General features: G+C 48.7%; 1 protein-coding gene across 5 annotated transcripts in view; it reads left to right on the plus strand.

Moving 5' to 3' along the window:
* The window catches only part of SEMA5B (semaphorin 5B), a 241,460-nt gene that overhangs the window by 133,535 nt on the left and 93,056 nt on the right, over positions 1–14,869 (plus strand). For all 5 annotated transcript variants that reach the window (XM_073545278.1, XM_073545282.1, XM_073545279.1 and 2 more), the window contains one exon: positions 5,601–5,663. In XM_073545278.1, coding sequence (XP_073401379.1) covers positions 5,601–5,663 — 63 coding nt within the window. The remainder of the gene's footprint in view (positions 1–5,600; positions 5,664–14,869) is intronic.

Here is a 14,869-nt window from a genome sequence, read left to right on the forward strand (position 1 = left end):
ATATTCTTGTACATAGGGGGCAGTATTATAGTAGTTATATTCTTGTATATAGGGGCAGTATTATAGTAGTTATATTCTTGTACATAGGGGGCAGTATTATAGTAGTTATATTCTTGTACATAGGGGGCAGTATTATAGTAGTTATATTCTTGTATATAGGGGCAATATTATAGTAGTTATATTCTTGTATATAGGGGCAGTATTATAGTAGTTATATTCTTGTATATAGGGGCAGTATTATAGTAGTTATATTCTTGTATATAGGGGCAGTATTATAGTAGTTATATTCTTGTATATAGGGGCAGTATTATAGTAGTTATATTCTTGTACATAGGGGGCAGTATTATAGTAGTTATATTCTTGTATATAGGGGCAGTATTATAGTAGTTATATTCTTGCACATAGGGGGCAGTATTATAGTAGTTATATTCTTGTACATAGGGGCAGTATTATAGTAGTTATATTCTTGTACATAGGGGGCAGTATTATAGTAGTTATATTCTTGTACATAGGGGGCAGTATTATAGTAGTTATATTCTTGTATATAGGGGCAGTATTATAGTAGTTATATTCTTGTATATAGGGGCAGTATTATAGTAGTTATATTCTTGTATATAGGGGCAGTATTATAGTAGTTATATTCTTGTACATAGGGGGCAGTATTATAGTAGTTATATTCTTGTACATAGGGGCAGTATTATAGTAGTTATATTCTTGTACATAGGGGGCAGTATTATAGTAGTTATATTCTTGTACATAGGGGCAGTATTATAGTAGTTATATTCTTGTACATAGGGGGCAGTATTATAGTAGTTATATTCTTGTATATAGGGGCAGTATTATAGTAGTTATTTTCTTGTATATAGGAGCAGTATTATAGTAGTTATATTCTTGTATATAGGGGCAGTATTATAGTAGTTATATTCTTGTATATAGGGGCAGTATTATAGTAGTTATATTCTTGTATATAGGGGCAGCATTATAGATAGTAGTTATATTCTTGTATATAGGGGCAGTATTATAGTAGTTATATTCTTGTATATAGGAGCAGTATTATAGTAGTTATATTCTTGTACATAGGGGGCAGTATTATAGTAGTTATATTCTTGTACATAGGGGCAGTATTATAGTAGTTATATTCTTGTATATAGGGGCAGTATTATAGTAGTTATATTCTTGTATATAGGGGCAGTATTATAGTAGTTATATTCTTGTATATAGGGGCAGTATTATAGTAGTTATATTCTTGTATATAGGAGCAGTATTATAGTAGTTATATTCTTGTATATAGGGGCAGTATTATAGTAGTTATATTCTTGTACATAGGGGGCAGTATTATAGTAATTATATTCTTGTACATAGGGGGCAGTATTATAGTAGTTATATTCTTGTATATAGGGGCAGTATTATAGTAGTTATATTCTTGTACATAGGGGGCAGTATTATAGTAATTCTTGTACATAGGGGGCAGTATTATAGTAGTTATATTCTTGTACATAGGGGCAGTATTATAGTAATTATATTCTTGTATATAGGGGCAGTATTATAGTAGTTATATTCTTGTACATAGGGGCAGTATTATAGTAGTTATGTTCTTGTACATAGGGGCAGTATTATAGTAGCTATGTTCTTGTACATAGGGGCAGTATTATAGTAGTTATATTCCTGTACATAGGGGCAGTATTATAGTAGTTATGTTCTTGTGTATAGGGGCAGTATTATAGTAGTTATGTTCTTGTGTATAGGGGCAGTATTATAGTAGTTATGTTCTTGTACATAGGGGCAGTATTATAGTAGTTATGTTCTTGTACATAGGGGCAGTATTATAGTAGTTATGTTCTTGTGTATAGGGGCAGTATTATAGTAGTTATGTTCTTGTGTATAGGGGCAGTATTATAGTAGTTATGTTCTTGTACATAGGGGCAGTATTATAGTGGTTGCTCTTCTGTGTGCATTGGGGAATGTTTGCGGTCTCGCACACCTGGAGTGATTCCTGTCAGTTCTTGTATGTTGGTCACAGTCACATGTGTGGGTCGGATGCCGGTGACATATAACCATGCAGTGATGTAGACCTTTTTTCTGTTCCCGGTTGTGTCTTTTATGATTGGTTTCGGGGGTGATGAGACTTTGTAGAATATTGATAATTATTACTGTGCCGACATTTTTGGTTGTGACTCGGTACATGGAGTCATCGGTGGTCAGGTAATGAGATGGCGGCTTTTCATACTCGTCTCCTGAGTGATGTCTAGTGACGGCAGGCTGGGGCACGTCTTAACTGCGGACCCCGCCGCCCCTCACCTGGAATACCTGTCAGATCAGTGCGGAGCGCTCTGCAGCCGGGTGATCGCACAGATTGCCTGAGCAGGATGTAAGATGTGAAGTCCATCTACGACATCACAAACTAGGGGTTGACATCCCGGGAATGGCAAAGAGCACGAGGTTTGTGTAACACAATAGGAGCCGGAGCCGTGGACAGGATCGCGCCATAGATAATGTGAACAGTCAGCCCCATAAATGGGATTTCATGGTTTGTTTGTTTTTTTTAATCCAAATCTGCAGCTCTGGATCCTGATACCACTGGGGGCAGCAGAGCGCACTGACTCACTGCAGCTGAAGTCGGAGTTCAGCTCTGGAGTTCCTGTGTCTCTCATGTTGTTATATTGTGTGAGGACTATACTGTCCATCGGTTTCTTCTCTCATTTCTATTCACATTCCTCCTTTATTATATGGGAACTCAGAGGTTTCATCCCTCAATAATAGAGCTGCCCTCTAAAAAGAAAATGTGCCCATCCCTCCTTTATCTATCTATCTATCTATCTATCTTATCTATATATCTTATCTATCTATATTATCTATCTATCTATATATTATCTCTATATTATCTATCTTTTATCTATCTATCATCTATCTATTTATCTATCTATTTATCTATCTATCTTATCTATCTATCTATATATTATCTCTATCTATATTATCTATCTTTTATCTATCACCTATCTATTTATCTATCTATCTATCTTCTTGTATTGCCGGTGGGCACAGCAGCTTTGCACATTCGGGTGCCCCCCGCTTCTAGTGGGGGACCGGGCACAGCTGCAGCGGGGGCCGGGTTTCCAGGGATGAGACTCTAGTAATAGACTCCAGGCCCGGATGTTTCTGCTCATTATTTTTGGTCTTTTCTCTTGCGTTTTTTAGATTTTCTGCCTTTTCAGGAGTCGGTCGTGTTGTCAGTGACGGCGGGAATCTTCCCAGACTTTGACTTTTCGATGGCGTGGTGAATCACTGCTGCCCACATTTTGTGGATAATTTCCCCCCAACGTTTCTTTAGGGCAGGACCTTTTCTTTGCAATGATCAGGGGTCTCTGCTTTGGGGTCTGCGGTGTTTGTGATTTCATAATTTGGGTGTGGGAATTATGGCCCCTAAACTACAATGATGCCATTAACCTCTTACTGTCTGATCCTCAGGGGTTTACTACTGATGGATACAGATGGAATGGGGAAGGCAGTGTGGGGGGCAGATAGTAATGGGGGCTGCCCTGTTCTCTATGGGGAAGGCAGTGTGGGGGGCGGATAGTAATGGGAGCTGCCCTGTTCTCTATGGGGAAGGCAGTGTGGGGGGCGGATAGTAATGGGGGCTGCCCTGTTCTCTATGGGGAAGGCAGTGTGGGGGGGCGGATAGTAATGGGAGCTGCCCTGTTCTCTATGGGGAAGGCAGTGTGCGGGGCGGATAGTAATGGGGGCTGCCCTGTTCTCTATGGGGAAGGCACTGTGGGGGGCGGATAGTAATGGGGGCTTCCCTGTTCTCTATGGGGAAGGCAGTGTGGGGGGCGGATAGTAATGGGGGCTTCCCTGTTCTCTATGGGGAAGGCAGTGTGGGGGGCGGATAGTAATGGGGGCTGCCCTGTTCTCTATGGGGAAGGCAGTGTGGGGGGCGGATAGTAATGGGAGCTGCCCTGTTCTCTATGGGGAAGGCAGTGTGGGGGGCGGATAGTAATGGGAGCTGCCCTGTTCTCTATGGGGAAGGCAGTGTGGGGGGCGGATAGTAATGGGGGCTGCCCTGTTCTCTATGGGGAAGGCAGTGTGGGGGGGCGGATAGTAATGGGAGCTGCCCTGTTCTCTATGGGGAAGGCAGTGTGCGGGGCGGATAGTAATGGGGGCTGCCCTGTTCTCTATGGGGAAGGCACTGTGGGGGGCGGATAGTAATGGGGGCTTCCCTGTTCTCTATGGGGAAGGCAGTGTGGGGGGCGGATAGTAATGGGGGCTTCCCTGTTCTCTATGGGGAAGGCAGTGTGGGGGGCGGATAGTAATGGGGGCTGCCCTGTTCTCTATGGGGAAGGCAGTGTGGGGGGCGGATAGTAATGGGAGCTGCCCTGTTCTCTATGGGGAAGGCAGTGTGGGGGGCGGATAGTAATGGGGGCTGCCCTGTTCTCTATGGGGAAGGCAGTGTGGGGGGGCGCATAGTAATGGGAGCTGCCCTGTTCTCTATGGGGAAGGCAGTGTGGTGGGCGGATAGTAATGGGGGCTGCCCTGTTCTCTATGGGGAAGGCAGTGTGGGGGGGCGGATAGTAATGGGAGCTGCCCTGTTCTCTATGGGGAAGGCAGTGTGGTGGGCGGATAGTAATGGGGGCTGGCCTGTTCTCTATTTGGAAGGCAGTGTGGGGGGCGGATAGTAATGGGGGCTGGCCTGTTCTCTATTTGGAAGGCAGTGTGGGGGGCGGATAGTAATGGGGGCAGCCCTGTTCTCTATGGGGAAGGCAGTGTGCGGGGCGGATAGTAATGGGGGCTGCCCTGTTCTCTATGGGGAAGGCAGTGTGGGGGGCGGATAGTAATGGGGGCTGCCCTGTTCTCTATGGGGAAGGCAGTGTGGGGGGCGGATAGTAATGGGAGCTGCCCTGTTCTCTATGGGGAAGGCAGTGTGGGGGGCGGATAGTAATGGGGGCTGCCCTGTTCTCTATGGGGAAGGCAGTGTGGGGGGCGGATAGTAATGGGGGCTGCCCTGTTCTCTATGGGGAAGGCAGTGTAGGGGGCGGATAGTAATGGGGGCTGCCCTGTTCTCTATGGGGAAGGCAGTGTGGGGGGCGGATAGTAATGGGGGCTGCCCTGTTCTCTATGGGGAAGGCAGTGTTGGGGGGGGTGGATAGTAATGTGGGCTGCCCTGTTCTCTTCCCATCCGCCCGTTGTGACCGGGCAGCTCACTTAATCTCTGTTCTGGAATCCGGTCCTCTGCCCGTGCCATCTGGAGGCGGCTGCTGGGCACAGATATGCTTCCATTATCATCCACCAAATGTGTCCCAGCCTCCCCTGGCTGTAGCCAAATACTCGTGCCAGAGAGAGGACCACGACCGCCACGTGCTCCGCCAGGGGTACATGGACTTGTGGGGTTTGTGCTGCTGTGTTTTCTCCCCGTGTGATGTTCTTCTATGATATTTATGGCTTGTGAATGACGCTTTGTTCTCATTTGTTACTTTGTTTCTAACCTTCATCTTTTATATTTTCTTTGGATACAACCTGCAGTGTAAAGTATGGAGGAGTCCTAATAATCAGACTATCAGACTTCCATGTTGTCACTTTTTGGTTTACAATTATTTTGTGTGTTTCAGGCGGCAGAGTGGAGTTCTGATGAAGACACCCGCAGATCGTGTCAGAGCAAGGGGAAGACCGAGGTAAGAGCCCCCCGAATACATGGGACAGCTGGCGGACCCCCAGTAGTCCGGATACAGTGGAGATGAGCGGTTACACATCACAGCGGCGGCTTTACCCTCTTTATCATGGACTTCTCCTGCAGGGGCTGCACTTAAAGGGACACTCCATCCAATCTCAGGAGAGGGGTCTTGGAGGCCGCAGCGTTACTGACGGACCCCTCTGTGGAATCTCCTTGATCCTGTCGCCCCCAGACTCCGCGCAGTAACACATTGTTCTGGGTTTGGTGCAGAGTTTGATGAACATGTAACAGTTTCTGCAGCGAATCGGGCGCCGTGGACAAATGCTGACGTGACGGTGGCCCCGGGGGGCAATCGCTGTACAGGGGGATAACCCGGGAGGCCCCACGTACTGCACCTGCCAGCTGGGGGCAGCGCTGTACATGGCACATGGGCGATGGGATCACGCGCTAACAGTCTGAGGTAAAGATGCACTTAGTGAGACATCCTGTATCAGCAGCAGTGTCGTCACACTGTGCAGCAGGATCCGCAGCAACACCTCGCCCCGATCAGTGTCTGCAGAGCATTGCTCTATACCCTGTGCTGCAGATATCTGACCTTTACACGCAGAGCTGTCAGTGTCTGCAGAGCATTGCTCTATACCCTGTGCTGCAGATATCTGACCTCCCTACACGCGGAGCGATCAGCGTCTGCAGAGCATTGCTCTATACCCTGTGCTGCAGATATCTGACCTCCCTACACGTGGAGCTGTCAGTGTCTGCAGAGCATTGCTCTATACCCTGTGCTGCAGATATCTGACCTCCCTACACGTGGAGCTGTCAGTGTCTGCAGAGCATTGCTCTATACCCTGTGCTGCAGATATCTGACCTCCCTACACGCGGAGCTGTCAGTGTCTGCAGAGCATTGCTCTATACCCTGTGCTGCAGATATCTGACCTCCCTACACGCGGAGCGATCAGTGTCTGCAGAGCATTGCTCTATACCCTGTGCTGCAGACATCTGACCTCCCTACACGCGGAGCTGTCAGTGTCTGCAGAGCATTGCTCTATACCCTGTGCTGCAGACATCTGACCTCCCTACACGCGGAGCGATCAGTGTCTGCAGAGCATTGCTCTATACCCTGTGCTGCAGATATCTGACCTCCCTACACGTGGAGCTGTCAGTGTCTGCAGAGCATTGCTCTATACCCTGTGCTGCAGATATCTGACCTCCCTACACGCGGAGCGATCAGTGTCTGCAGAGCATTGCTCTATACCCTGTGCTGCAGATATCTGACCTCCCTACACGCGGAGCTGTCAGTGTCTGCAGAGCATTGCTCTATACCCTGTGCTGCAGACATCTGACCTCCCTACACGCGGAGCTGTCAGTGTCTGCAGAGCATTGCTCTATACCCTGTGCTGCAGACATCTGACCTCCCTACACGCGGAGCTGTCAGTGTCTGCAGAGCATTGCTCTATACCCTGTGCTGCAGACATCTGACCTCCCTACACGCGGAGCGATCAGTGTCTGCAGAGCATTGCTCTATACCCTGTGCTGCAGATATCTGACCTCCCTACACGCGGAGCGATCAGCGTCTGCAGAGCATTGCTCTATACCCTGTGCTGCAGATATCTGACCTCCCTACACGCGGAGCTGTCAGTGTCTGCAGAGCATTGCTCTATACCCTGTGCTGCAGACATCTGACCTCCCTACACGCGGAGCGATCAGTGTCTGCAGAGCATTGCTCTATACCCTGTGCTGCAGATATCTGACCTCCCTACACGCGGAGCTGTCAGTGTCTGCAGAGCATTGCTCTATACCCTGTGCTGCAGACATCTGACCTCCCTACACGCGGAGCGATCAGTGTCTGCAGAGCATTGCTCTATACCCTGTGCTGCAGATATCTGACCTCCCTACACGCGGAGCTGTCAGTGTCTGCAGAGCATTGCTCTATACCCTGTGCTGCAGACATCTGACCTCCCTACACGCGGAGCGATCAGTGTCTGCAGAGCATTGCACTATACACTGTGCTGCAGATATCTGACTTCCGTACACGTGGAGCGATCAGTGTCTGCAGAGCATTGCACTATACCCTGTGCTGCAGATATCTGACCTCCCTACAGCGGAGCGATCAGTGTCTGCAGAGCATTGCACTATACACTGCGCTGCAGATATCTGACCTCAGTACACGTGGAGCGATCAGTGTCTGCAGAGCATTGCACTATACCCTGTGCTGCAGATATCAGACCTCCCTACGCAAAGAGATCAGTGTCTGCAGAGCATTGCACTATACCCTGTGCTGCAGATATCTGACCCCCCTACACGCAGAGCGATCAGCGTCTGCAGAGCATTGCTCTATACCCTGTGCTGCAGATATCTGACCCCCCTACACGCAGAGCGATCAGCGTCTGCAGAGCATTGCACTATACCCTGTGCTGCAGATATGTGACCTCCCTACACGCGGAGCGATCAGCGTCTGCAGAGCATTGCACTATACCCTGTGCTGCAGATATGTGACCTCCCTACACGCGGAGCGATCAGTGTCTGCAGAGCATTGCACTATACACTGCGCTGCAGATATCTGACCTCAGTACACGTGGAGCGATCAGTGTCTGCAGAGCATTGCTCTATACCCTGTGCTGCAGATATCAGACCTCCCTACGCAAAGCGATCAGTGTCTGCAGAGCATTGCACTATACCCTGTGCTGCAGATATCTGACCCCCCTACACGCAGAGCGATCAGCGTCTGCAGAGCATTGCACTATACCCTGTGCTGCAGATATGTGACCTCCCTACACGCGGAGCGATCAGCGTCTGCAGAGCATTGCACTATACCCTGTGCTGCAGATATGTGACCTCCCTACACGCGGAGCGATCAGTGTCTGCAGAGCATTGCACTATACACTGCGCTGCAGATATCTGACCTCAGTACACGTGGAGCGATCAGTGTCTGCAGAGCATTGCTCTATACCCTGTGCTGCAGATATCAGACCTCCCTACGCAAAGCGATCAGTGTCTGCAGAGCATTGCACTATACCCTGTGCTGCAGATATCTGACCCCCCTACACGCAGAGCGATCAGCGTCTGCAGAGCATTGCACTATAACCTGTGCTGCAGATATCTGACCCCCCTACACGCAGAGCGATCAGCGTCTGCAGAGCATTGCACTATACCCTGTGCTGCAGATATCTGACCCCCCTACACGCAGAGCGATCAGCGTCTGCAGAGCATTGCACTATACCCTGTGCTGCAGATATCTGACCCCCCTACACGCAGAGCGATCAGCGTCTGCAGAGCATTGCACTATACCCTGTGCTGCAGATATCTGACCCCCCTACACGCAGAGCGATCAGCGTCTGCAGAGCGCTGCGCAGCAGCAGAGGAGTTAATGGCTGTGTTGGACGTGCTCCAGCTCTCGGGTGCAGCCCCCTCAGTGCCGCTTATCACCGGGGTCCTGAGAAGCTGCAGGCTGAGATCTATAATTTGAGGCTTCGTGACATTGTTTCTGACGTTTCTGGACCGCAGCCACCTCTGCTTTGTTGTGCGATGTAATTGCAGAGAAGAGCAACTGTTGCATTAATCACTTTAATAATGGAGCTCGTCTGCAGGGTCGGGGGCAGGGGCGGGTACGGGGGTCTCTGCGAGCTGTCACCTGCGGATCCATCACATCCACGATACAGCGGCCTATTTATATCTGATGCAAGGGTCACAGGGTTATACGTTGTTTCCACTGTTACAATCTCTGCTTTCTGTCAGTGACTGGGAACCTTCTAGATAATACTCACGTAGACCGCGTATTGCGCAGTATTTTACATTAGCGGAGGTGGCGCAGCGCCATCATGGGCACCGCCCAAAGAGCCGAGCGGTGCCCCCTGCCATCAGCGGATTGGTGGGATGACCAGTCTGTGTTTATGTAGCCGGTCTAGCCTAGGGATTCCCCTCACAGCTGAGCATTTGTTGCAGTGTTTCAGTGCAGACAATATGTGTAACAGCAGCAGCACAAACCCCTCAGTCGTGATTTGTTACAATGTATCAGTTCTTCGTCTCTTTGGTCAGTGATGTCCGGAGAAGGAGTCTCGTCTCGCACTCAGATTCGTAAGTGCCAGTTTAGGAATTTTCCTTTTTTCTTTTTGTCGGTCGTTCTCCTTTAAGAAACCAGCGTTGACCCATTTGCAGCCGATGATTCTCACCAGATCTTTTATTGAGTTAAAACAAAGGAGCGGAGGAAGCGCTGACCAGATCTCTGGTGCACGGAGCTCTGGAGCGCCACCTTGTGTCCGCTCCCCTCGGCGCCGCGCCTGCAGTGCTCATACATCAGCATTAGAGGCTTTATTAACTCCCTGCCTCTGATATTGGTGTTTATTCTGCCGCGTCCTCTCGTCGTTTTCTTGTGTTTGGCCCCATTATCGCCGCATTATAAAGTATTAGCCGCAGATAAAGACAAAGCGATTCGTCCGATCCTCTGATCTCTGCTGCTCTAGTAATACCGGACGTGGCCACAGACAATGGTGGCGCTGCTCGTGGAGAATACAGAAGCTTCTTTGTGATTTCGGACCCCTCCTGTAATGTCCGCTGTTCTCTATAGCGCCCCCCTCATCCCCGGACACGAAGCCGCAGTTGTGACTCCCTACAGACCAATCACAATGGTGGGATCCCAGGAGAGAAGCGGAGACGTTTCTGGAGCCCAGTAAAGTGCAATAAAAGTCCTGCAACTTTCTAACAAACTTTTGGGGGATTCATAACGAGGGGGGCTTAGTCGTCCGCTTTGCTTGTGGCTGTGCTGCTGCCTCCATTGTGTCGATTGGTGGATTTGGCGCCTCCGTCTGCAGATGATTCCCATATTTGGCCATCACCTTATTGGCATAACAAACCTCTCCCACTTGTTAAACGTCGCCGGAGCGTCATCAAGGGGTTAAATAATGCGACTTTTGTAAGACAGCGAGCTGTCGAAAATGTCTGGATACTTTCCCCCTTTGTGTTCATGATGCTGAGGTTTCGTTACAGTGTATCCCTCTAATCTTATGTGAGATGAATCATGATGTGCTGACAGTTTGTTACAATGTATCAGTGCAGTAACGTGTCAGTCTCCGGGCTCCTTTCCTCACGGAGGTCGGTCGCGGCTGGATACAACTGTGATAAACCTGTGAGAAGTGTTCGGTCTGTGCAAATATTGAGGCTATATGCACGCGTTGCGGATTTGTTGCGTTTCTGCAGAGTTTTCCAACACTGAAATGCTCCAAAACGCAAGTGATTACTCAATCAATGGCATTCCTGATTTTTTGTGCACATGCTGCGGATATTTCCATACTTATTTGCAGCGTTTTATTTTCCACAGCATGTCAATTCTTTTTGCTGATCTGCAGCGTTTCTGCGCCCATTGACTTCCATTGAGCCTGTCAATTCCGCAGCAAAACCGCAGGTGTAAAAAGGTTTGCAGATTTGCTGCCAAAAATGCTGCAGAAAAGGAAATGTCAGAAGGAGAAGGGTGTGTGAGCGGAGAATATGTGCTTGTCTGCAGGTGTTGTGTGTACATGTGTGTCCCGCTGTGTGAGGGTGTCTGTGTGTACCACTGTGTGTGCGGATGTTTGTGTGTGTACTGCTGTGTGCAGATGGCTGTGTGTGTGTACCGCTGTGTGCGGGTGTGTTTGTGTGCCGCTGTGTGCGGATGTCTGTGTGTGCAGCTGTGTGCGTGTGTGAACCGCTTTGTGCTGCCGCTACCGCAGGTACTGTTGCTCACAACGCTGCTTTATCATGCTGGCAGATGTCAGCATGATTCCGCACTTGACTGTGACCCGCAGCGGTGACCTGCGGTAAAAAAACAGGCATGGGCTGATGAGACTACTTCTCCCATTGGGCTACGTCTCCCGCTGATGGGAGAGTAGTATCATCTGCTGGCGCCTGTGCTCACAGTTTAAAAAAATAAAATAAAATTACATACATATTCACATAAAAGTAAAAACCCATTATACTCACAACACACCAAATCCCTGATGCCCTCGTCTCCTAGAAATAATGTAAAATAATAAATCAACATATACTCCCTGTCTGCTGTAGTCCAGGTAATCCGAGTGTCCCACGGCGATCTCGCTTGTAGAACAGTCACGACCTCTCTACCCGGTCGCCGGTAATAAACTGACAGGAGGTAATCATTCCCACAGTGTATTACTGGGTACATCAGCTGATCGAGCTCACTGCTGTTACTTACAGCACCACTGCGTGGGAAAGTTCTCCCACAGGGGTAGTGCCATAAGTGAGAACACCGGAACTGAAGAACTACGGTGAACTCTCACTGCAGTGCAGTGATACACTGAGAGGAGGTAATTTCTCCCGCAGTGTATCACCGGAGGCCGGGTAGAGTGGTCACATCTCCCGATGTGACTGTTCGACACTTGGTAAATGGATTACGTTGGACAGGATAGTATTATATGTTTATTTTATTTTTGTTGCAGGAGACGAGGGAGTCAGGGATTAGGTGGTCAGTAAGTATGGTTAATTAAGATTCAATAAAGGAGTCTGTGTGATTATTTCAAATAAAGGACTTTATTCTGGCTGTGTCTTTATTTACCATAAAATTATAGGACTAGTAATGGATAAGTGTCTTTTAGACTCCTCTCCATTACTAACCTGTGGGCTTGATGTCACCTGACAATACAAAGGTGACATCAACCCCACAAATATGAACCCCACTTGCCACCGCTCCAGAGCAAGTGGGAAGAGCGAGGCTGAGTGCCAGAATTGGTGAATCTATAAGATGCGCCATTTCTGGGGTGGCTGAGAGCTTTTAGCCTGGGGAGGTGCCAATAGCCATGGCCCCTTCACAGGCTATTAATATCAGCCCGCAACTCTCTGCCTAGCCTTTGCTGGTTCGATTTTATAGAGGCACCCCATGTCAATTTTTTTCTGGGGTTCCCCTGTAAACTAACCAGTAAAGGCTAAGCATCTGTGAGCTAATATTGATAGCCTGGGAACATTTATGCCCTCAGCTGTCAGCTTTCCCCCTGCTGGTTATGAAAGTTATGTGGGAGCCCGCACAATTATTAGTATTTTTTTTTTTTTTTTATATTTTGAATAATAAACAGATATTGCGTTTCATGCAGATTTCGTGTGTGTGTGTGTCTTTATTTAACTCTTTATGTACCGTTTTATTAATGAGGGTGTCTGGCTGACACCTGTTCATTACTAAACCTCGGGCTTGGTATTACATATATGTATATGGGTTGGGCTGGCTGACCAGGAGATCCCACTGCTGCGCTCTGCCAGGTAATTTAGCAGCCATGATCTATATACTATCTTTCGACCACAATATTTAAGGGCACATGGTATTGCCATCAGGCAGCTCCGGCAGCACATTTCCAGATCATTATATGGATGTGCCAAGTACATTCTACTATTAGGTGCGCTGCAGATTTTTATTCTGCACTATTGTCTCTGTGTATATGTATATACAGTGTGTGTGTATGTGTGTGTGTGTATATATATATATATATATATATATATATATATATATATATATATATATATATATATATATATATATAGCATTTACTGTGTTACATGATTGACAGTGGATCTGGATGTTATTATGGTACATAGAATAATAGTTTTGATTGCCTGATTACTTTGGTCTTGCCCGCCCCCCACACTGCATGGCTGTTTGTTTTCCCACCTTTTATCTCGTCTACCTTCACCTGTTCATATGACCAATAAAGTTATTGTGTTTTGTACCTATGGACTACATGATTGTGTCTTTTTGGTTCGTCCCACCCAGTTTTAGTATTGTTACAGTCAGTCCCATTCAGTCCTGTGCCTGGGTTGGGGAGGTGTGTGAATTACTAGATTACTGATGATCTTGTTTCCCTGTAGCCTCAGCGGGCGCAGTGATGGTTTCCCTGTAGCCTCAGCGGGCGCAGTGATGGTTTCCCTGTAGCTCAGCGGGCGCAGTGATGGTTTCCCTGTAGCTCAGCGGGCGCAGTGATGGTGGCCCTGTATCCTCAGTGGGCGCAGTGATGGTGGCCCTGTAGCCTCAGCGGGCGCAGTGATGGTGGCCATGTAGCCTCAGCGGGCGCAGTGATGGTTTCCCTGTAGCTCAGCGGGTGCAGTTATGGTGACCCTGTAGCCTCAGCGGGCGCAGTGATGTTGGCCCTGTAGCCTCAGCGGGCGCAGTGATGGTGGCCCTGTAGCCTCAGCGGGCGCAGTGATGGTGGCCCTGTAGCCTCAGCGGGCGCAGTGATGGTGGCCCTGTAGCCTCAGCGGGCGCAGTGATGGTGGCCCTGTAGCCTCAGCGGGCGCAGTGATGGAGGCCCTGTAGCCTCAGCGGGCGCAGTGATGGTGACCCTGTAGCTCAGCGGGCGCAGTGATGGTGGTCCTGTAGCCTCAGCGGGCGCAGTGATGGTGGCCCTGTAGCTCAGCGGGCGCAGTGATGGTGGCCGTGTAGCCTCAGCGGGCGCAGTGATGGTGACCACCCAGCAGCTGGGACTGTTAGAAAAAGACGAATCAGGGATTAATTTCAATTTTCTGATATTTTCTTCCGGTGGCAGAGATTTGGGCCTTTAACATCTAATAAGGTTCACAAATTTGGGGCGGTTTATTGTGTGCGGTGGCGCCCGGCGTTCATCCCTTCACCTGTATCCAGCATCCTCACATCCTAGCTATAAACCCACGGCGCGGCGGTGAAGCGGTAATTAATTGTTCTGCCTGACTACAGTTTAGGCGTCGGTGAACCGTTTAATTGTCGCGCTCCCTGGAAAGTGGCGAGAAATAAAGTAAAAATAAATTCTCGCTTTGTGAAGTGCGAAGAGCGAGAAATGCTGCAGAAAACAACGGAGGCGGCGACCCCGGGACAGGACGGCGCAGACGAGGCGCGTTCATCAAGCCGCCGCTCCTGTCCCCATGCGCAGGGACCTGTCTGGGGGTCGGATGCTTCTCTCTTCCTTGCGGCTGGCGTCTATCTGTGCGGTTATGCTGCAGCAAACCAGTGCGCACATCTGGAAGAAACCTCCGCCGTTTTCGGCCTTTGTGTGGCCACGATTCATTTTCCAGGAATGGCAAAAAAAAAAAGTGTAAAAAAAAAAAAAAAAAATGTCCCCCCGAGCTGCTCTCCTTCAATGTCAGTAGAACTTCTAACATCTCTGCTTGCTGTCAGTGAATTGTGGCTATTCTTTAAGTAGCTGTACAACTGTAGATGATCCTTTGTGAGCAGACTGGATCGTCATCACAAGTCTGCCCATATTA

The sequence above is a fragment of the Dendrobates tinctorius genome, unplaced genomic scaffold (genome assembly GCF_039654945.1).
Source record: "Dendrobates tinctorius isolate UK_male_01 unplaced genomic scaffold, ASM3965494v1 ptg000143l, whole genome shotgun sequence".
NCBI lineage: Eukaryota > Metazoa > Chordata > Amphibia > Anura > Dendrobatidae > Dendrobates > Dendrobates tinctorius.